Raw genomic sequence first — 23,336 nt, 5'->3', positions numbered from 1 at the left:
CAGGAAGCTGGAGAACCCGGAGAACCCAGGGAGGGACCCAGACTGGGTTTTGAACCCAGAACCTTACAGAACCTTCTTGCTGCTCAGTGCAGACGTGTGTCGTCGTCAATGTTCCGGTTCTCCAATCGCTGACACACAAACAGAACCAGAACAGAACCAGATTAAGGAGGGGAAGCTCTAGGGCACGACCCATGTAGGGACGGGGTTCTGCCGGGTCAGAACACCGTCAGGCCAACACGGGTCCATACGGGTCGGAGCTTAAAGAACCAGCCATGAGGTTTAAAATCAGCATGTTTATTGTTCTACACAGGAACCTGCAGAAGTTCTGGTCCGGGAAGCTATCTCCAGCACACTGAGGACCGGACCAACAAACTGACCCGTTCTGAGATGTTTTGGGTCCTGGGTCGGGTTCTGGACCTGATACCTGGGTTTGTCTGGTCCAAGAGGATCCAAAGTCCAGAGAACACAGAAGGTCTGGAGAACCGTTTACAGGAGCAGGGCCTGGGTCAGGACCAGAACCTTTACCCGAAGGTTCTGGTCCTGACCAGGGGATCAGTCCAGAAACGGGCTCTGTGATCCCGTCTCTATAAATTCTGACTTTCTCCTAAAATGATCAGAACCCATCGGTTCAGCCGGAAGTCCTCAGCACGAGCTGAGATGTAGAACCGGGCCCAGAACCAGCACCAGAACTTTTCAGCAGAAACAGTTCTGTCCCAGTGAGTCGGACCTCTGGTTCTGGTTCTGGTCGGGCCTCTGGAAGATGGATCCAAACGGGTCCCCTCTGAAGAACGCAGAACCTCTCGTGCTTCAGTCGGCCTGCAGGTACCGAGCAGAGAAGGCCTCCAGCTGAGCCTCCAGGTCCGTGGCCCGGTTCCTGGGAACACAGCGACCCGTTAACTGGCGCCGCCCGCTTTCAGCCTCACAGCTAAAGTTCTGGCAGACAAACTGGGCTGTTTGGGTTCAGCATCAGGAGGTGGTTCCCTCGATAACTCAGTTGGTGGGGACCAGAACCGTTCTGTGCGACAGAACAGCTGGATCAGAACCACGTGTTCTGACTTACAGAACCAAACATCCTGAAGAAGCTTTTATTCTGAAAGCAGCAGACAGGATGTTCTGGTTCTGGGTGGCTGCCCCCTGTCGGGTCACAGATAAGCTGCTGTATAAAAGAACCGGACCGGTTCTGGTTCCAGCAGAACCCTCAGAGGAGACTCCACCAGGTTCTCCCACCTCCTGCAGGCTGACTAGCCCCGCCCGGCCGGGAAGTCAGGCACCGTAAACCAAGCGCCCCCGGCCGGCGCCCTCACCTGAAGGCCTTGGACCTCCTCTGGATCTTCTCCAGGTTCTGGATCCTGAAGGTCAGCAGCCGGATGCTTCCCTCCAGCTCGGCCTCGCTCAGGTCCACCCTCTGCGTCAGGCGGCTGAAGGTCGCCGTCAGCTCCCTCAAGAACAAGCGCCAGAAACACGAGCGTTGTCAGGTGTTCGCCCAGGTGTTGGGTCGCTGGGGGCGGGGCTCGCTTACTTGTACACCTGCTGGCTGCAGGCGGAGCTGGTGACGGGGACGACGGCTCTGAGGCGGTGGGCAGCGTGGTCCATGAACTGCTGCTTCAGGGCTCGCTCCTTGCTGGCGTCCGTCCAGGTGAGTCTCTCGTACAGGTAGAGGAGACCGTACAGAGAGACGGAGAGGGCGATGACACGCCAGCCCACTGAACGCCACACCTGCGAAACAGAACTCGCATCCACATCAGCCAGGACAGACCCACCTGACACACCTGAGACACACCTGAGACACACCTGAGACACACCTGAGAACATGCTGAACCTCAGCCCTGAGACATCAGTGTCATACGAGAGAAAGAAGAGACGTGACCAAAAGCCCCAAACCCCTGACACGCCTGTTACATCCACGTTACACACCTGTGTCACACCTCTGACACACCTGTCACCTGCTCACCAAATCGTCCAGACAAATTGGTTAAAAGGTTTTCTAGCTTAGGAAACCCAGAATACCCAGAACTTGCCAAAGCAAACACACCTGGACACTCCTAAGACACACCTGGACACTCCTGAGACACACCTGGACACTCCTGAGACACACCTGGACACTCCTGAGACACACCTGGACACTCCTAAGACACACCTGGACACTCCTGAGACACACCTGGACACTCCTAAGACACACCTGGACACTCCTAAGACACACCTGGACACTCCTGAGACACACCTGGACTAGGGCTGGACGATAATTCAGTAACAATATATATTGATCATAGAAAAAGGTGTTCCTGCGTAACAGTGAGAGAGAATGGACAAAAGCTGAAGGATTAGAAGAATGTTCTGAAAAAGCTGAACTAGTTGAAGATAGCTGAAGGATGTTTGAACATTTCAAAATGTGAATGAAGTTTGTAGCTGAAAGTAGGCAGCAACAGTAAGCTGTGAAAAAGCACAAAGTTTTTGAAGAATTTACATTAACTTCAATGAGAGCAAAAAAACGCAAAAAAGTTAAATATTTTAAAAAGTATAAACGTTAGCATAACCATGAGATATAGCAGTAATGTCGTAAACAAGCTGAACGTTTTGATAGCAAAATTGATGAAATCGGTTGAAGTATGGAGGAGTAGTTAGACGCTGACGGAATAATAATAATAAAGAAAACTGTTATCAATGAGAATGCTGACTCAGCATTCTCACTGATAACAGTTTTCCTTCCTTTTGCATTCAAGCCATGTAGGTTAATATTACATCATTAAATCCTCCCAACCAATCACAACACAGACCCAGGAAGCTCCGCCCCCCTTAGAGAGTTCAGAGAGCACAGGTGTTGTAATATTTAAAAACTTGCATTTTTGTAAAAAGTTGAATAAAGGTTTGAGTTTGAATTCAGTGTTTGTGTCTTCATCTAAAAACAGGTTGCTAAGCAACAGCATAAAATGGCCAGAGCTGCACTTTGTTGATAATTAATCAATCAATAAGATTTATATTTGATCAATACGCCTTTATTCTATATCTTCCAGCCCTACCCTGGACACACTTGAGAAGGAGGTGCTGGTCTCAATGTGTCTGTTACCTGATCAAATAAAGGTTTCATAAAAATAAGAAGATACACCTGAGACACCTGTACACACACCTGGTAACCCTTGAGTTGAAACAAACCCAGAACTGAGCATCGCTTTAAAACACTTATGAATAAAATCAACAGCATAATTGTAAAATGTTAACCTCTCAGAACCAGAACCATCCATCTTCTCTGGATGCATCTAAATGTTCCTGTTGGGTTCTTCAACTGCTGCCAACCTGGCTGTGTACCTGCGTACCTGCATACCTGTGTACCTGCATACCTGTGTACCTGCGTACCAGTATAACTGTACCTGCGTACCTGTATACCTGTGTACCTGCGTACCTGTGTACCTGCGTACCTGTGTACCTGCATACCTGCGTACCAGTATAACTGTACCTGCGTACCTGTATACCTGTGTACCTGCGTACCTGTGTACCTGCGTACCTGCTTACCTGTGTACCTGCGTACCTGTATACCTGTGTACCTGTATACCTGTGTACCTGCATACCTGTGTACCTGCGTAACTGCGTACCTGCGTACCTGTGTACCTGTGTACCTGCGTACCTGTGTACCTGCGTACCTGTGTACCTGCATACCTGTGTACCTGTATACCTGTGTACCTGCGTACCTGTATACCTGTGTAACTGCGTACCTGTATACCTGTGTACCCGCGTACCTGCGTACCTGTATACCCGTGTACCTGCGTACCTGTGTAACTGCGTACCTGCGAACCTGTGTAACTGCGTACCTGCGTACCTGTATACCTGAGTACCTGCGTACCTGTATACCTGTGTAACTGCGTACCTGCGTACCTGTATACCTGTGTACCCGCGTACCTGCGTACCTGTATACCTATGTACCTGCGTACCTGTGTAACTGCGTACCTGCGAACCTGTGTAACTGCGTACCTGCGTACCTGTATGCCTGCGTACCTGTGTACCTGCGTACCTGTATACCTGTGTACCTGCGTACCTGTATACCTGTGTACCTGCGTACCTGTATACCTGCGTACCTGTGTACCTGCGTACCTGCGTAACTGCGTACCTGCGAACCTGTGTAACTGCGTACCTGCGTACCTGTATACCTGTGTACCTGCGTACCTGTATACCTGTGTACCTGCGTACCTGTATACCTGTGTACCTGCGTACCTGTGTACCTGCGTACATGCGTACCTGCGTACCTGTATACCTGTGTACCTGTGTACCTGTGTACCTGTGTACCTGTGTAACTGCGTACCTGCGAACCTGTGTAACTGCGTACCTGCGTACCTGTATACCTGAGTACCTGCGTACCTGTATACCTGTGTAACTGCGTACCTGCGTACCTGTATACCTGTGTACCCGCGTACCTGCGTACCTGTATACCTGTGTACCTGCGTACCTGTGTAACTGCGTACCTGCGAACCTGTGTAACTGCGTACCTGCGTACCTGTATGCCTGCGTACCTGTGTACCTGCGTACCTGTATACCTGTGTACCTGCGTACCTGTATACCTGTGTACCTGCGTACCTGTATACCTGCGTACCTGTGTACCTGCGTACCTGCGTAACTGCGTACCTGCGAACCTGTGTAACTGCGTACCTGCGTACCTGCGTACCTGTATACCTGTGTACCTGCGTACCTGTATACCTGTGTACCTGCGTACCTGTGTACCTGCGTACATGCGTACCTGCGTACCTGTATACCTGTGTACCTGTATACCTGTGTAACTGCGTACCTGTGTACCTGTGTACCTGCGTACCTGTGTAACTGCGTACCTGCGTACCTGTGTACCTGCGTACCTGTATACCTGCGTACCTGTATACCTGTATACCTGTGTACCTGCGTACCTGTGTACCTGCATACCTGTGTACCTGTGTACCTGCGTACCTGTATACCTGTATACCTGCGTACCTGTATACCTGTATACCTGTGTACCTGCGTACCTGTGTACCTGCGTACCTGTGTACCTGCGGGTTGTGGGACTCACCACGCCTCCGATCAGCAGCAGCGCCATGGAGGCCCTGGAGGTGGCGGAGACCAGGCCCGTGGCGATGGAAGCCATCACCTCGCTCCTGAAGGCGGGTCCTTCCTGCAGGTTAAACATCTATTCAGCTGCTCGCCACATCAGAAGCTCCGCCTTCCTGAGGTGAGCTCACCTGCAGGCCGCGCTCGCCGCCGCCCAACGCCCGCTTGGCGCTGGTGACTCCCAGGAAGCGGGCGACCAGGGCGGTCCATCCCAGAGAGAAGCGGAAGTCGATGTTCTCCCTGAAGTCTGCGCAGAGAGCCGGCAGGGTGAGGTCATAGGTCATCTGGAAGGAGGAGGACGGAGCAGAGAGCTGCTGCTGGACAGACAGAGACACCAGAGGACGCACGCTGTCTGAGGACAGACAGCAGGGGTCAGGGCGACGGCTGTCTGAGCATCAGAGAACCAGAAACGGGTCGGGTCGGTACCGGTCATGTGTCTCTGGGCCTCCTGCATGTCCCTGAGGACGCCGACGGAGCAGCGATGAGCCAGACAGCCGACGATCCGCTCCTCCACGTGCTGCACCAGCTTCTGCAGGGGGAAACCGGGTCAGAGGTTCTGTTCATGTAGGAGAGAGGTTCTGTTCATGTAGGAGAGGTTCTGTTCATGTCAGAGAGGTTCTGTTCCTGTAGGAGAGGTTCTGTTCCTGTCAGAGAGGTTCTGTTTATTTCAGAGGGGTTCTGTTCATGTAGGAGAGGTTCTGTTCATGTAGGAGAGAGGTTCTGTTCATGTAGGAGAGGTTCTGTTTATGTAGGAGAGAGGTTCTGTTCATGTAGGAGAGGTTCTGTTCATGTAGGAGAGAAGTTCTGTTCATGTAGGAGAGAGGTTCTGTTCATGTAGGAGAGAGGTTCTGTTCATGTAGGAGAGGTTCTGTTCATGTAGGAGAGAGGTTCTGTTCATGTAGGAGAGAAGTTCTGTTCATGTAGGAGAGAGGTTCTGTTCATGTAGGAGAGAGGTTCTGTTCATGTAGGAGAGGTTCTGTTCATGTAGGAGAGAGGTTCTGTTCATGTAGGAGAGAGGTTCTGTTTATTTCAGAGAGGTTCTGTTCATGTCAGAGAGATTCTGTTTATGCTACAGAGAGGTTCTGTTCATGTCAGAGAGGTTCTGTTCATGCTACAGAGAGGTTCTGTTCATGTAGGAGAGGTTCTGTTCATGTCAGAGAGGTTCTGTTCATGTAGGAGAGGTTCTGTTCATGCTACAGAGAGGTTCTGTTCATGTAGGAGAGGTTCTGTTCATGTAGGAGAGGTTCTGTTCATGTAGGAGAGGTTCTGTTTATGTAGGAGAGGTTCTGTTTATGTAGGAGAGGTTCTGTTTATGTAGGAGAGGTTCTGTTCATGCTACAGAGAGGTTCTGTTCATGTAGGAGAGGTTCTGTTCATGTCAGAGAGGTTCTGTTCATGTAGGAGAGGTTCTGTTCATGTAGGAGAGAGGTTCTGTTCATGTAGGAGAGGTTCTGTTCATGTAGGAGAGGTTCTGTTTATGTAGGAGAGGTTCTGTTCATGCTACAGAGAGGTTCTGTTCATGTAGGAGAGGTTCTGTTCATGTAGGAGAGGTTCTGTTCATGTCAGAGAGGTTCTGTTCATGTAGGAGAGGTTCTGTTCATGTAGGAGAGAGGTTCTGTTCATGTAGGAGAGGTTCTGTTCATGTCAGAGAGGTTCTGTTCCTGTCAGAGAGGTTCTGTTCATGTAGGAGAGGTTCTGTTTATGTAGGAGAGGTTCTGTTTATGTAGGAGAGAGGTTCTGTTCATGTCAGAGAGGTTCTGTTCCTGTCAGAGAGGTTCTGTTCATGTAGGAGAGGTTCTGTTTATGTAGGAGAGGTTCTGTTCATGTAGGAGAGGTTCTGTTTATGTAGGAGAGGTTCTGTTCATGTAGGAGAGGTTCTGTTTATGTAGGAGAGGTTCTGTTCATGCTACAGAGAGGTTCTGTTCATGTAGGAGAGGTTCTGTTCATGTAGGAGAGGTTCTGTTCATGTCAGAGAGGTTCTGTTCATGTAGGAGAGGTTCTGTTTATGTAGGAGAGGTTCTGTTCATGCTACAGAGAGGTTCTGTTCATGTAGGAGAGGTTCTGTTCATGTAGGAGAGGTTCTGTTTATGTAGGAGAGGTTCTGTTCATGTAGGAGAGGTTCTGTTCATGTAGGAGAGAGGTTCTGTTCATGTAGGAGAGGTTCTGTTCATGTCAGAGAGGTTCTGTTAATGTAGGAGAGGTTCTGTTCATGTCAGAGAGGTTCTGTTAATGTAGGAGAGGTTCTATTCATTTAGGAGGGGTTCTGTTCATGTCAGAGAGGTTCTGTTAGTTCTGGGGGGGGTTGGGTCCTGGAGAGCCTGTGAGGTTCCTGGTTCCATTCCCGCTGACTGCCCCTCTGGTCCCTGAGCAAGGCCCCAGAATGCTGTGTGGTGCCGCATGTATGATGATTGTTCTGATCGTTGGACAGAACCAGACCTATTGGGTCGGTTCTGGTTCTAAATGCTCCAGTACCGGACCTGCAGGTTCTGGTTCTTTCTGTGGAGAGCGCCGCCTGCTGGCCAGACGGGGAACATTTCTGTTAGCGGTCGTGTTGATTTGTTAACATCAAGGTGAGGTCTACAGAACCAACGGGGACCAAGGCCCGGTCCGGTTGGGGCAGAACCTTGGAGCCGGGTCCAGGAACCCAGAGCTCTCCTGGACCGTGGAAGGCTCAGAACTCACAGCTTTGTAGAGCTGCAGGTTCTCTGGAGTCGGGTTGAAGTCGGCTCTGAACTCCTCCACCAGAACCGGAAGAGCGTAGATCTGGTCCAACAGCGCCGCGGAGACCTGCGCACAGAGACACCTGAACCAGCACCGCAGGGGGCGGCGGTACCGGTCCAACTGGGCCGAGTGGAACCAGAACCAGCTTTAAATATACAGAGAAATGGGTCTGCACGGGAGCCCAGTGGATGGTTCTGTTGGAACCCGAGAGAACATGCAGCGGTGGTCCATACTGCTGCATGTTCTCCCCATGCATGCGTGGTTCTCCATAGGTTCTCCGTGGGTTCTATTAAAACAAGTAGGTTCCTCCCAAACCCAGTCAGCTGGAAGTGAACATAGGTGAGAGTTCCACCCTGGAACCCAAACCAGAACCAGAACCTGTAGGCTACGCTGATGCGGATCAGCAGCTGTCTGGTTCTGGTTCTGCTGGGTTCTGGACCTGCAGGACCAGAACCTTTGGGCTACACTAATGTGGATCAGCATCTGTCTGGTTCTGGTTCTGCTGGGTTCTGGACCTTTAGGACCAGAACCTTTAGGCTATACTGATGTGGATCAGCAGCTGCCAGGTTCTGGTTCTGCTGGGTTCTGGACCTCAGGAGGACTTCGGTACCTTTGCAGCAACGTCATGGGTCAGGGTTCTGATCCGGTCCCTCACGCTGTCGCTCAGACGGCTCATCTGTCCGCGGACAAAGTCCAGCCGGTCCCGCTGCTCCTCGCGCTCCTCCAGGCAGCAGATCCTGTCAGGGGTCAGAGGTCAGGCTGGGCTCAGGTATAGGGCATAGACATAATATAAGAGTAGACCTCGCATTGACTGTCGCGGCACAGGAATTACGTCCGCCATCTTGGGGCGGTCGACCTGCTACCCTAACCTGCTGATTCAAGCCGAACACACTAATTATACCCCAGCACTGTGGGGCGTATTTTTGTTTAAATCGACGGACTATTGACGTCAGGGCTCGAGGGATAACGTTTCACAAGTAAGATTAAAAGATATTGTTTATATTAGAATGGGATTAGTCTACATGTCCAAGTTTTTGTGACTTAGTCTCTCCAAAATTGCATCCAGTCCATGGGGGCATCAGACTTATAGACATTGGTGAATATATATATATATATATATATATATATATATATATATATATATATATATATATATATATATATTTATTTTTTATTTTTTATTTATTTATTTATTTATTTATTGTTTGTGTGTGTGTGTGTTTTGCCAGCATACATAAATTCTGTCAGAATATTCTATTACTTTTAACCACATTAAGTACATTTAAATGCACTGAACCACTTGTTAAAATAGCTATAGCTTTAAAGTTTTCAGAAAAAAACAACGTGAAAATTAGTTCAGTAATCAGCAAGTATAGTTGACTAAAATTGCTTCTGCACCTGGTTAACACATTACACTGAGCTGAGTTGTCGCCCCTAAATCTCGTCAGCGCCTGTAAGCGAGAGCGGTCGATGCGGGGTCTACTCTTTATATATGCCTATGGCAACGGGCTCAGCGGGTCAGCTGACGGCGCTCACTTCCTGTCAGCTGACGCGATGTTGATGGCGTCCATCACCGCCCTGACGGCCTCTGTGATCTGCCGGGCCCTCGCCGTGTGCTGCTCGAACTTGGTGCGCACCGCCGACCGCGAGATGAACTCCTGCAGGCACAGGTCCGGTGGAACCGGGTCAGAACCGCACCGGGTCACACTGACACAGCCCTGCAGCACCGAGGCGCCGGTGTAACCGGACCGGAACCAGAACCTCCTTACCTCGAACGCCCTCTCGAACTGCTGGAACTCCCTCAGCCGGTCCTGGAAGCCTTCAGCCAGAGCGCCACCTGCAGGACGTTCAGGTTCAGCACAGAACGGGTTCCCCTCCTGAGAACCTTCCATAGAACCGGACCGAAACCTTTCCCTCGTTAGTAAAAGCAAACAGAACCGGGTTTATCTGACTTCTTTGGTTTCTTCCTTTTAGTTTTACCCACGAGTCAAAAATAAAACTGGATGTGATTCGGCTCTGCGGCGGATTGTCCCTCACCTGTCTCACCTGTCTCACCTGTCTCACCTGTCTCACCTGTCTCAGGCATGCCCTGTGCTCTCTGGGTCCTGCAGCTCAGAACCTCCTTGGCAGAGACAAAGAAGATTCTGCCAGCGGCCTCGCCGGGCCCAACCACCCGCAGCTCCTCGGACAGGAAGCTCACGCAGCGGTCCGTGTGCTGCTTCCTCACCTGGACAGCAGGGGGAGCGAGTTAACCTGCTCTGACACTGTCGACTCACCTGTTGACCCAAACACGCACCTGGTCGATGTAGTCGGGCTCCGTCACCGAGGCGTCCCAGCGGTTGTGAAGGATGAAGATGTTCGGCTTGGAGATCCGTTCGCTGACTTTGTGGAAGAAAAGTTTCTCCTGCGGGAAAAATGAAAACGTCTAGAATCACACCTGCATCCCAGCAGATTATCTGCATTAATGTTCTACAGCACCAAAAGAACCGGGCCCAGACGGCGCCCCACATCTCTGCCCTGCAGAGGAACCCTGGAAGCTTCAGTCTGAAGGTCCGGTCTACGCCGCCCTGGATCAGAACCAGAACCTCCCCCAGGTTCTGCAGCCATCACGGGTCACTGGAGCCGCTCAGCAAAGGGTTTCTGATGATTTAATACAAACCAGACCGCTCAAGATGTTTTCTTCCAGAAAAGAGATCAGTGGGTCGCCTGAACGTTTATCTAAGATTTTCAGAATAAAAGCTGCTTCAGAACCAGGCCTGGAGGAACTGGGCTGCCAGGAGTCCATGCTGGTTTCTCCAGCAGAGGTGACGGCGTGTCTACAGGAGCGGACGGACATAACGTCCATCATGCAGGGGACAGTCAGGCTGGAGGACATCAGCAGAAGAATGTCCTGGAGAAGTACGAAGGACAACCTGGATCTGGAAGATGAAGAGCCGATGAAGTCCTGATGTTCCTCGTTTCTTTTAAAGTGGCTCCAGTCTTTCCTCTGGAATCGATCCTTTGCGGTTTGTATCAAGCAGGTTCTTTCTGGTTTGTCTGGTGAGGATCCTCAGGGTTCTGCTTTGGAGCCTTTTCATGAAATGTTGTAAAAATGTCTGTTGAATGGCGCTCTGCACATCGAGAGGAATCCTACCTAATCTGGAAAAACAGGCTACTGTGGTAAAAAAAAAGACCCTTCGCAGAGTTAGAGCAGACGTTCTGCTCCCTGCAGGTAACGTTGGTGCACCTGTTGTCCAGGTCCAGAGCCGGCCCGTCTCCTGCGGGGCGGCGCCGCCGAGCCCTCTGGGTCCTCCACCATCATCACAGCAGCCAGCTTTCAGGGGAGGCGGTTCATAAAGGCTTAAAGTCCCGTCTGGGCCGAGTTTTATTGCTGCTCAGATCCTCCATCAGAGCCGCCGCTCCCATAAGACGATACCTGAGCACACCTGTGTCTCTGCAGGTGCTGCCTACCTGCTGCACCGGGCCTCTACAGAACCTGAGGAAGGAAGCTGACAAGAACAAGAGCTGGTTCCTCACCGTGTTCATCAGCGTCGACTCGGCGTTCCCCACCAGAACAAACACGTCTGCATCCAAACAGAACTTATCGATCCAGCTGTCCAACTCCAGGGTGACGTCCGTCCCTGGACTGTTCTCAGGTGTTACAGGTGTTACAGGGATCAGAGGGGAAGAAAGAAGAAATGGTCAGTTCTTCTGGATGGTTCCACATTGTTTCACCATGTTCATCAGTGATAAACTGAGTTCTGAGGAACAAACAGCAGCTGAACCTCAGGTTCTGATCCATTCTTCCTCTGCAGACACATGTCCTCTGATCCTGGCAAGGGAACCTTTTAGGTTCCTACAAAAACTCCAGGAACTGTTGTTGGAAACGTTCTCAGCTGAAAGGCCCGTTTACAGCTGGTTCCCAGCAATCTGCCCTGAGTGGCCACTTTTGGGTCAGGTGGAAAGTTTCCCTTTTTCACCTCAGGAATATCGCCAAAATTAGAAACATTCTGTCCAGGAGTGATGCTGAAAAACTAGTCCATGCATTTGTTACTTCAAGGCTGGACTATTGTAATTCTTTACTATCAGGAAGTCCACAAAATGCAGTTCAAAGCCTTCAGCTGATCCAAAATGCTGCAGCAAGAGTTCTGATGAAAATCAACCAGAGGGATCATATTTCTCCAATTTTAGCTTCCCTTCATTGGCTTCCTGTTAAATCAAGAATAGAATTTAAAATTAAAAACGTCTTCCATTGCGGAAGCAGAGCCTGAGGACTCTGGGTCGGGTTCTCCCATCTCTGGTGCTGAGGTTGCCGAGGTTGTTAAAAAGCTCCTCGGTGGCAAGGCTCCGGGGGTGGATGAGATTCGCCCTGAGTACCTTAAGGCTCTGGATGTTGTGGGTCTGTGTTGGTTTACGCGGCTCTGCAGCATCGCGTGGACATCGGGGGCAGTTCCCCTGGATTGGCAGACTGGGGTGGTGGTCCCCCTATTTAAAAAGGGGGACCGGAGGGTGTGTTCCAACTACAGAGGAATCACACTCTTAAGCCTCCCTGGTAAGGTCTATTCAGGGGTTCTGGAAAGGAGGGTCCGTCGGATAGTCGAATCTGGGATTCAGGAAGAGCAGTGTGGTTTTCGTTCTGGCCGTGGAACACTGGACCAGCTCTATACCCTCAGCAGGATTCTTGAGGGGGCATGGGAGTTTGCCCAACCAGTCTACATGTGCTTTGTGGATCTGGAGAAGGCATTCGACCATGTCCCCCGAGGGATCCTGTGGGGGGTACTCCGGGAGTATGGAGTACCGGGCCCTTTAATAAGGGCTGTCAGGTCTCTGTACGACCGGTGTCAGAGTCTGGTCCGCATTGCCGGCAGTAAGTCGGACTCGTTTCCGGTGAGAGTTGGACTCCGCCAAGGCTGCCCTTTGTCACCGATTCTGTTCATAACTTTTATGGACAGAATTTCTAGGCGCAGCCAAGGTGTTGAGGGGATCCGTTTTGGTGGCCTTAGGATTGCGTCTCTGCTATTCGCGGATGACGTGGTCCTATTGGCTTCATCAGGGTGTGATTTACAGCTCTCACTGGAGCGGTTCTCAGCCGAGTGCGAAGCGGCCGGGATGAAAATCAGTGCCTCCAAATCCGAGACCATGGTCTTGAGCCGGAAAAGGGTAGAGTGCCTTCTCCGGGTTGGGGAGGATGTCCTGCCCCTAGTGGAGGTGTTCAAGTATCTTGGGGTCTTGTTCAGGAATGAGGGGAAGATGGAGCGGGAGATCGACAGGCGGATTGGTGCAGCGTCTGCTGTGAAGCGGGCGCTGTACCGATCCATTGTGGTGAAGAGAGAGCTGAGCCAAAAGGCGAAGCTCTCGATTTACCGGTCGATCTACGTTCCTACCCTCATCTATGGTCACGAGCTTTGGGTCGTGACCGAAAGAACGAGATCCCGGATACAAGCGGCTGAAATGAGTTTTCTCCGTAGTGTGTCTGGGCTCTCCCTTAGAGATAGGGTGAGGAGCTCAGTCATCCGGGGAGGACTCAGAGTAGAGCCGCTGCTCCTCCACGTCCAGAGGAGCCAGTTGAGGTGGCTCGGGCATCTGGTTAGAATGCCTCCTGGACGCCTCCCTGGTGAGGTGTTCCGGGCACGTCCCACCGGGAGGAGGCCCAGGGGAAGACCCAGGACACGCTGGAGGGACTATGTCTCTCTGCTGGGAACGCCTTGGGATTCCTCCTGAGGAGCTGGCCCAAGTGGCCGGGGAGAGGGACGTCTGGGCCTCCCTACTGAAGCTGCTACCCCCGCCACCCGACCCCGGATAAGCGGAAGAAGACGGACGGACGGACGGACGAATTTAAAATTCTTCTTCTAACGTATAAAGCCCTTAATAATCAAGCTCCATCATATATATCAAGCTCCATCATATATCAGAGCTCTGATTACCCCGTATGTTCCTAACAGAGCACTTCGCTCTCAGACTGCAGGTCTGCTGGTGGTTCCTAGAGTCTCTAAAAGTAGAATGGGGGGCAGATCCTTTAGCTATCAGGCTCCTCTCCTGTGGAACCAACTCCCAGTTTTGGTCCGTGAGGCAGACACCCCGTCTACTTTTAAGACTAATCTTAAAACTTTCCTTTGTGACAAAGCTTCTAGTCAGAGTGGCTCATGTTACCCTGAGCTACCTCTATAGTTATGCTGCTATAGGCTTAGGCTGCTGGAGGACATCAGGGTCTATTTCTCTCACTCTGCTGAGTTCTCCTACTGCTCTCCAATCTGCATTGCTTGTTGTTATTTCGACTTTTAAATTTTTGTTCTCTGTCATTTTTCTCTTCGTAGAAGGTACACCTGGTCTGGCGTTCTGTTAGCTGTGACATCATCAGGGGAGGCAGATCATCCTCTATTACCATCTACCATAGAAAGTACTCCTGGGTCAATGTGAGCTTCTGTGCTTTCTGTGTCTCTGCTCTGTCTTCTCTAAGCCCCAGTGGGCCGAGGCAGATGAGCGTTCACACTGAGCCTGGTTCTGGTTCTGCTGGAGGTTCTCCTCCCTGTTAAAGGGGAGTTTTCCTCTCCACTGTCGCTTCATGCATGCTCAGTATGAGGGATTGCTGCAAAGCCATCAACAATGCAGACGACTGTCCACTGTAGCTCTACGCTCTTTCAGGAGGAGTGAATGCTGCTTGGAGAGACTTGATGCAACCTGCTGGGTTTCCTTAGAGAGGAAACTTTCTGACCAACCTGGAGGATCTGATGGAATCTGACTTTGGAAAGAGCCTTGAGATGACGTGATGTGAATTGGTGCTATAGAAATAAGATTTAATTGTATTGAATTGGAAGGACTGAGGTGGACCCACATGGAACTGCTGTAGCACGTTTTACCTGTCCATCAGTACCAGGTCATCTCTCAGAAGAGCGCAGCGACTCTTGGGCCAGAACACTCGGACCAGACTGCCAGAGTCCAGCGCCGGGTCCATGTGCAGAGCGTGAGCCAGCTGGTTCACCGTCTGTGGATGGAGGGAGAAGGGTCAGCGGTCAGCAGTGGGCCCCGGTCGGCTGTGTGACGCTGCTGCCGGCCTACAGAGATGCTGCGCCTCTCGGCGGACGCCTCGGTGGTCAGGTAGGCCTCGTCTCCGTCGGTTCCCTCCACACTCAGGAAACAGTTGGTGGTGTGTCCGATGCCGCTGGGCAGAACTCGGTCCCTGAGCATGGCGTTGATGACGGTGCTTTTCCCGTTACTCGTCCTGATGGCGAGAGGAACGTTACTCCTGCCTCACTTCCTCACTTTAAAGATGTTACTAGAGCGTTGTCTCTTTGGACAACCTGAGTTTAGAAGCCTGAATGTGAACCGGATCAGCGCTCTGATGTTGCATCATGTCACCGTTGTTGCATCATCAGCTTCCAGAGAAACGCCGCCCGGCTGTTTCTCTGGACGGTTGCTGGTCTGAGCGTGAAGCTCTGATGTGACTGAAGCTGCAGCGGCAGTTCTAGTCAGATAGGTTTATCTGGACTCCTCGTCTGTCAGCAGTGCTATCAGCAGCTCAACACACAGAAGGAGGTGGAATCAGAGCCGGTGGGCACGCTGCAGCTCGGCGCCTCACGTCTCTGCGTTTAACGGCTTTAGAGGCGGATTCAGCTCCCTAGTCAGCGCTGAAGGATTTCTGCAGGTTCTATGAGATCAACCCTTTCAAGGGCACCGTGGTGCCTTCAAACCAGGTTTTGATGCAGAACACAACTATGAGTTAGAATCTAAATTAAATAAAATGGTGAAATTATCTCAGGGAAGACTTTAAAATGAATGTCTGGCCTTCTTATTGAACAGAATAGCATAAAACATTATTTGGCCCTGAGGGCAAATTCCATGGCTCGGAGCAGGTCAACATGAAACACATTTACCGTTCTATTAAACAGAGAAAACACAAAGAATAAAATAGAGCTTAAATCACGTTACCATTTAATAAATATAAATGTACGTGTACATTTATAAACAAAATATTTAGCTTGCTCCTAACTAAATATCTAGCTAATATGCAAGTCCAATTAGCGGGAGTAGACTACCAAAAAAAAGCTGGGTCTTGCCATCTTCAATATAAGCTGCTGGTGAGACTGAATCACTTCAGTCATCGCTCATTATTACTGTGAATGCAGTAGGCATTCACAGTAATAATGAGATCCTCTTTTGCATTTTTACTGTTTAAAGTTTCATTCGCTTCTCCTCCTACAGTTTTTCTCCAATTTCAACCATTCAACTTTTAAACTATTCAGCTTCTTCTGGAATCGATGGCTATATCTTTTTGTACTTTTAACTTTTCAACTTTTTAAAATATTCAGCTTTTTCTGCAAATTTTCAGCTTTTTTTCTCCCATAGGAAATGAATGTAATTCACTAAAATTCCACTCATTTCAGCTGCTTTTTGACAGCTCACTGCTTCAGCCTACTTTCAGCTAGTAACGCCATTCAACTTTTAAAATGTAGTGATATCTTTCAGCTATTATGGTATATTTCAGCTTTTTCATATCTTTTACCATTTTCATATAGTACCTCCTTAAAATAATTTTGGCTTTTCAAGAAATTCAGCAAATAACATGCGTTGCTATGGTCGTCAAGGAGGCAGTTATAGAGTGCGCACTCTAGAAATTCAACAAATTCTTCTTCTCTGAACAACTTCTTCTCACTCGCTCAATTTTTAACCTATCTACATAAATTATACATCAAAACATAGGAATTTTTGTCCGGATTTAGGAAATGTAACCCTTGTTGGTATAGCATTTATAGTTTTTTCACAAATCACCTCAGACCGCCAACAAGTCTAAACCCTCCTCATTCATTTCCAATGGAGCGATTGTGAAAAACGACACCTGAAAATTCCAAACAACACATGTTTTCAAATCGTTGCTATTCCTAAACCGTTTCATATACAGGCATCAGACTTTCACGCATTCAAGTCCAGACCCTTCTGGCACTCACAAAAAAGGAATTTTGTGGATAACTGTTACGGTTTGGCCACAGGAACAATTTGTTCGGAAGTAGCGATTGTGCAAAATCCTGAAAACGCTTTTGACCTCCTTCCCCCCAAATGATCCACTTTTTTACATCGTCGCCATGCCTACACCGATTTTTGTACAAACATAAAAATGAGCACCATAGTCCTCAATACCCTGCGGATACTCACGGTGAAAGAATTATTTTGATATCTCTTATACTGTTTCAGCTAGAGCGATTTGTTCGGGACTATGTTTCAGGGATTTTCACATTTTCCTCAAAATGACCTTTTTTCCAGGATTTTTTGTGCCTAAATTAAAATATTTCCAGCAGAAACCGATAGTGTGTCTTCTTCTCCTATCTGTTACGAAACAAACGCAGAAAAAATTACGTCTCTACCATTTACGGATCAGGAGATATGGACCGTTGTTTGAGGCAAAGTATTCCATTCTATTTCAATGAGGCAGAGTCTGAGCAAAGTTTCTGCACTTCTGTAGACTGGCCCACTGCAGGTGTGTCAGTGAGTTTCCATGACGACGGAACTCTGCTGGCCAGAGGTAACTACAGGTCAGGGAGAGGCTCCATTGAGATAGAATGGCAACTTTCAACACCCACTGAAGTGGCTGTGGTTAATGTAGGAATCTGAAATTCACACAGTAACTTCCTCTTAACATTTTATATTTTTCAAGTGTTTATCAGGCGCGTGTGAATTTTCTGTCACTTTTGGATTTCACATGTTTTCCTATTGGGCCTCTGACTCCAACAGGACCTGTCATGATGCCCAGACACGACCCAATTGGCCAATACAGCACCACCCACCTGTGGGAAATGGCTCTACACACTATTTGGGTCAAATGTTGAGTTCTGGGCCCAGATTTGGTGAGGCTGAGTTGCTAAAGGAGGCCAATGTGACCCATGAACTTTGGTCACGTTTGGTGACATTAAGTATTGGCACCCCTTTTTGAGGCACTTCCCAGTACAGGATTTGGACCAAACTAACAGAGTACCATCACACGGTGATACTGAACACAACCATGTTAGCTGCTAACGGTTAGCATGTTGCTAACTGGAAGTAGTCCTATGAAGCTCGTACAAACTTCTGCTTCACAGAGTCTGTACTTCCTTTAGAGAGAAAGCTCCACAAGAAATTTGGCCTACGTCGCATAAAGCATCTCCAAGCTATGAGGTGTCAAACATCCAATGCTTTTCAATGGGGGGCGAAACCCCTTACACTCCCTAGAAATGCAGGCCCACATGTGGCTACAGTATATTCAAGTTTGAAATTCTACTTCTGCTTTGTTAAACGATTCAGTGTTTAGAATGAGTTAGGAAATGTTTGGTGCCATTCCCTCAGTTTTTTTTTTCTTCTTCTAATCATTCAGCTATTGTTCTTTCATGTTCAAATTCTTCTACTTTTTCAAATTCTTCAACTTTTTCAACTTCTTCAATGCTTTTCAGCTATTTTTTCTCTTATTCAAAGAACTTCTGCATCTTTTGCTCAATCATTCAGCTTACTGCATTCACAGTGCATTTTTGCAGGAAATGCAAATTTTTGTAGTTTATTTTATCATCGATCCTTTTCCTCTAGACATGTTCAGTATTCTAGCTGAAAACAGGATGCACCATTTTAATGGCAATAAAGATGTTTATTCATGGTTCTACAGTAGAGAGACGTCCCTGATTTCCAGGGATAGTCCTCGGTTTGGACGGGCCTGTTCCCAAAGTTGTCCCACATTTCAGCGTTTGGTAGCCCACTTCTGCTTGTCGGCCGGGGAATTAGCATGTTAGCTAAGCATTTAGATCCAAGCAAAATATTTAGTTAGCAGCAAGCTAGCTAGCTAAATATTTAGATCTGAGCTAAATAGTATCTAGTTAGCTAAATATTTAGTTAGCAGCAAGTTAGCTAAATATTTAGATCTGAGCTAAATAGTATCTAGTTAGCTAAATATTTAGTTAGCAGCAAGCTAGCTAAATATTTAGATCTGAGCTAAATAGTATCTAGTTAGCTAAATATTTAGTTAGCAGCAAGCTAGCTAAATATTTAGATCTGAGCTAAATAGTATCTAGTTAGCTAAATATTTAGTTAGAAGCAAGCTAGCTAAATATTTAGATCTGAACTAAATGTGCAGTTTGCAAATTAAACATTCAGTTTGTAAATGAACTGAAAGACATACAAATGAAGATGGAACCTCTATACCTTAAATCCAAACCAAATCATGAATCATGTTTAGTAAGATGTTGAAATCACTAGCAGGGCAGTCAAAAGTAGCCGGTCAACGGCGGCAAATCGCCGTCTATAGCAGCTCCTGCCGCCGCCTACTTTTCCCCGATTATACATCCCAAAAATCACCTTAGCATCTGTCTCCACTGAGAGCAACATTAACGAGTGATTGGGTTCCTTGTTCCAACCGAGATGCTACTTTTCCCATCAAACCTCAGACCACTGTTATGCCGAAAAGTGCAATAAAACCGTGAGAGCCGACGTGAGTTTTGAAACTGCAAAGCTTTTTAAGCGGGAGATAAAACGTACACAGCACCACGTTCATAGAGCAGTGTGATGCATTCATGAGCGTCAGAAAGCTATGGTACATTCAGGAGCATGGGACATTTCAAACTTACAAGGAAAGAGGCATAAAACGGAATAGAACTTAACTCATACAGTAATGTATTTATCCAGAAACAGTGTGGGCTTTCTTACAATACTGAATGCTCTATAATTGTATTTCTGATATTTTTAGATTATGCACATCTGTTAGCTTTTTATTCTGAAAAACCTATAATATTACATATAATAAAATATCATATTACAGCAGCAAATTAAAGTTTTTCAGGGGATGCATTTTGTGTTCATCTCTAGAATCCTCGCCGATGATACGATATCGTGTGTGTGATGAATGCAAGTGAAATTAAACTGAGATAAGAGATTTCGAAAAGAGCGATTTGACTGAAATAAATTCAACATGTAAATTCAATTTCAAATTCCAACCCTGTATTTTTATCATACAAATTCAACTTTGTTCGTGAAGAAATGTTACGATCGTTTTTAGAACAGAACTGTGAATAATAATAATAAGATGAATAGACCACACCTAATCTGATCTGTTTTATGTGGTGCTAGTAATTCAAATTAAACAACTTTTATGCAAATGGAGATTACCTTACCTTGTTAAAACATGATGATAACATCATGTGAAAAAATAATGTTTTAAGAATAATGATAAAAAAGAAATGTTTTTGAAGAATTGATCATTCACATTTTTTGCCTTTTATTGAATTTGAAACATGAACTCTGACTATTGTTTAAATAATCACCTGTCTTGAAAGCTTCCAAAATACATCAGGGAGACTCTATTTTTCAAAATTCTCCCCTCCGGGGCTCGGGCACCGGCATAAGTGCACCCTCCTACTTGATAGTGTGCGGCCTGCTACTTTAAAAAAGTTTGACTGCCGTGTACTAGTATTAGATCTAAGGTTCAACAGAACCAGAACCATAAGCCCTCTAAGGTCTGGCTCAATCCGGCTTAGATGTTATCAGAAGGTTGATCTAATGAGGAAATTAAACTTTTGGCTCTGGGCCTGTAGCTGAAAATGGACTCAGATCTGGTTCTACAAAAACGACTGTCAAAGGAACCAGTTCAGTCAAACTGCAGGCAGAGAACATGCTCAGCCGTTGATGTTCTCACCTTCCGAAGAAGGCCACCTTCATGTGTCTGCGTTGCAGAACGTCTCTGATGGCGGACAGTTTGGTTCCACAGCTCTGCATCTCCAGACTCTGCTCCTCCACAGCCACCGGACCCAGATCCTCACTGTGCACAGCCTCTGACATCACAGCAAACACACAAACAGACACGGTCCAACACTGTGGAGAGAACGTCACCGTTCTCAGTATTCTGAGTGGAACCTCTGTCAGAACCGCCACCGGACAGGATTTACTCATCAGCAGCTTCGACTGGGAGCAGCTAAATGAACAACTAGCACAGACCAGAACCCCACAGAACCCAACGCTGTGTGTTTCTGACCGTCCACAAAGGCAGAACCGTTCTTCACAAACTCCAGCAGTTGGTCGAAGATGGATCCGATGGAGCGCTTCGCTACAACGAAGCGGTGCAGAGGAGACGGGTCCTCAGCCTCCATGGTGCCTGCATACACACACACACACACACACACACACACACACACACATGTTCAGGCCTTCCTAACCCCGACCTTTACCTGTCTAACATCACCCCCACAAACCCTAAACCTAAATGACACCTTGGTCCTCAACCCCCAGCCCACAGAAAGGTGAGGACCAGAAAAAGGTTCTCACTTAACCCCAACCTCAACCCCCCCACCCCCACCCCAACCCCCCACCCCACACACACACACCAACACAACAATAAATCACATCCCAGTCGTCACTTTGGTGGTGAAAGTCAAATCCCTCAGCTGCAGGTACACAAACTCACCTTCAGACTGTTCCACAGAACCAAGGTCCAGCCCAGAGGTTCTGATCCGGCAGCAGATGTTAAGAGACCAGGGAAGCTCTCAGGTCAGACCTGACCATAACTGACCTCAGTTGGTGTTTTAATGTCTCATCTGATTTTCTTCATGGAACCGTTCTAAAGAATCTTGTTTTTACCTAAATTGATGCTTGAATGATGAACGGCTAAGTGATGAAGCGATGAGCTGATCTACGGCTCACACTCAGCTGGTGTTCAGTTCTGCTCCGTCTTTACCCAACGCCAGCCGGCCGGCCCTGTCTTTAAATGATGTGAAGAACCCGGTGGGTTCTGGAGACGACCGGCTGCAGAACATCTCCGTGCCATCAGAGAAACAGCTACGTCAGGTTTAGCTACAGAAACGGTTCCCAACGTCCATCCCTGCAGGTCAGCAGGTGGGTTCTGGAGACAGAACCATCTACATCCCACTGGCTCTCCGTGACTAAAGCAGCGCGTTCTTACCGTGATCTGTGCGTCTTGCAGGTTCAAACGTCAGTGGTGTTTTAAGGGCTCGCCTCGGTGGAGGCACCGCCGGGTCCCATCCTGCCTCGGTCCGGCAGACGGCTCTGACCCTCAGCAGGTGAACGGCTTAGTGCCTCTGAGTCTGATCCTCTTAGCAGGATTTAGACCTGCAGCCTCCAGCAGCCTCCTCCTGTCACCTCCTGGTCTCCACAGCTCAGCGTCTGCTGTGGAGACCTTCAGGGTTCTGGCTCCACTACCCAGGACCTGAAGGTGGAGCCCAGAACCATCACCGTCATGAAGGTCCAGCAGAGGATGGACTCCTGCCTCACTGTCTCTCACTGTCCAGCACCGTCTGCTTTGGATCAGACACCAGACAGAACCGGGCCAGACAGAACCGGGCCAGACAGAACCGGGCCAGGACTCCAGAGAAGACCATCGGTTCCAACCTGTCCTCCTTACTGGACCGGCACATTTCCCAAGTCAGGAAAACGGGCCAGAACCTTCACTGCAGAGCCACTTCCCCCCTCTGGGAGGCGCTACAGAGCTCTGTGCACCAGAACCAGCAGACCCAGGACCAGTTTTTCCCACAATGCTTCACTGTGATGAACAGCTGACTGTGAGGCAGTTTCTACTGTGGTGGTGAATGTCCTCCGTTCTCTGCTGTCATCTGTGTGGACCTCACGTCCACCATGAACATATCAGCGGTCATATTCCCTCCTGCGTCCTCTGCTGCCTTGCTTCATTGCCCCAGCCTGCCTGCGTGTCTGTAGCGTGTTCCTGTTACCGCACACAGAACCTTTAACATGTTCACATAGCTGCCAAGCTAAGCTGCTTCTCTCCTCTAGGCTGGAGGAAGTTCTGACACCCTGACCCGGTGAGAGCAGTGGACCAGGTCCAGGTCCAGGTGCAGGTCCAGGTCCAGGTGCAGGTCCTGGTTCTGGTTCTGGTCCTGGTTCTGGTCCTGGTCCTGCTCCAGGTCCTGCTCCAGGTCCAGGTCCAGGTCCAGGTCCAGGTCCTGGTCCTGGTTCTGGTCTCCCTGCCAGACAAGCAGAACATGGCCTGCAGCTCCTGGAGAACATTTGGTCAGAGCTGCTCCTGCTGCAGCTTCAGCTGAAGCTGAAGCTGAAGCTGAAGCGTGTCTGTCAGCTGAAGCTGTAGTGTGTCTGTCTGGCCAGCAGGGGGCGCTGCCACAGCTTCCTGCTTTTACTCTTTCTGGAGGTTTGAAGGTGATGATCCATAGACATCATAAACGTAGACGCCTGGTTGGGCGGGGTCTGCCTGCTATGATGCGTCAGAGCGTCCGCCATGTTGAATGAGGCAAATCTGCAGTTACTCAGTCACTTAAACAATATCAGAGGGACTTTAATCTCAGAATATACTTTATATTCGTAATATTTTTATTTTTGTAATATTATAAGTTTATTTTCGTATCCCTTTGGCTTCATTCTCCTGAATTTATTCTTGTAAAGAATAAAAATAATTAAAATAATCTGGCCCTATTACTCCAGGACTGAAATAGTTCTGCAAACTGTGACTATTCTGGAAATGTTCCCCCTTAATTCTCATAATATGATGTTTTTCTCATAATATTACCACTTTTGTCTTTTTTTTCACTTTATTGTCCCAGGACCTTTTTTCTCATATTAGTAACTTTCTCTTTAATATTCCCCCAAAAC

At 48.5% G+C, this 23,336-nt stretch overlaps 1 protein-coding gene and 1 long non-coding RNA gene across 8 annotated transcripts; one reads left to right on the top strand and one right to left on the bottom strand.

Moving 5' to 3' along the window:
* Window positions 1–3: 3 nt before the first annotated feature.
* Window positions 4–22,011, bottom strand: mfn1a (mitofusin 1a). Of its 7 annotated transcripts, none has more exons than XM_036132943.1 (18): window positions 21,166–21,654; window positions 20,737–20,856; window positions 20,401–20,536; window positions 14,817–14,979; window positions 14,618–14,742; window positions 11,298–11,406; window positions 10,078–10,185; window positions 9,846–10,008; window positions 9,551–9,618; window positions 9,318–9,439; window positions 8,392–8,518; window positions 7,743–7,847; window positions 5,488–5,590; window positions 5,193–5,413; window positions 4,996–5,125; window positions 1,520–1,716; window positions 1,305–1,439; window positions 85–874 (listed from the first exon to the last, which is right to left on the bottom strand). In XM_036132943.1, exons 2-18 carry the CDS (start codon window positions 20,849–20,851, stop codon window positions 629–631), a joined length of 2,373 nt encoding a protein of 790 aa, XP_035988836.1. In that variant the 5' UTR covers window positions 20,852–20,856; window positions 21,166–21,654; the 3' UTR covers window positions 85–628. The 7 variants fall into 7 exon arrangements, with proteins under 7 accessions (XP_035988838.1, XP_035988840.1, XP_035988836.1 ...); XM_036132942.1 differs by lacking the exon at window positions 21,166–21,654 and adding an exon at window positions 21,661–22,006 and having other exon boundaries at window positions 87–874; XM_036132944.1 differs by lacking the exon at window positions 21,166–21,654 and adding an exon at window positions 21,661–21,967 and having other exon boundaries at window positions 88–874; window positions 9,855–10,008.
* Window positions 5,717–7,299, top strand: LOC110367706. Its single transcript, XR_004929770.1, has 4 exons — window positions 5,717–6,034; window positions 6,407–6,508; window positions 6,589–6,894; window positions 6,975–7,299. It is a non-coding gene; the product is annotated as an uncharacterized LOC110367706 (long non-coding RNA).
* Window positions 22,012–23,336: the final 1,325 nt, after the last annotated feature.

Source organism: Fundulus heteroclitus, unplaced genomic scaffold (genome assembly GCF_011125445.2).
Source record: "Fundulus heteroclitus isolate FHET01 unplaced genomic scaffold, MU-UCD_Fhet_4.1 scaffold_56, whole genome shotgun sequence".
Classification (NCBI taxonomy): Eukaryota; Metazoa; Chordata; class Actinopteri; order Cyprinodontiformes; family Fundulidae; genus Fundulus; species Fundulus heteroclitus.
The sequence above is the reverse complement of the archived record's forward strand: the minus strand, read 5'-3'. Positions and strand labels throughout refer to the sequence as shown.

Excerpts from the sequence above, each read along its gene's own strand:
- mfn1a (XM_036132942.1), bottom strand. The coding sequence starts at position 20,851 with ATGGAGGCTGAGGACCCGTCTCCTCTGCACCGCTTCGTTGTAGCGAAG. Across the intron at positions 10,186-11,297 it reads AGTCGACGCTGATGAACACG|GAGAAACTTTTCTTCCACAA; the intron begins GTGAGGAACCAG and ends TTTTTCCCGCAG. Across the intron at positions 5,126-5,192 it reads GCGGCGAGCGCGGCCTGCAG|GAAGGACCCGCCTTCAGGAG; the intron begins GTGAGCTCACCT and ends TTTAACCTGCAG.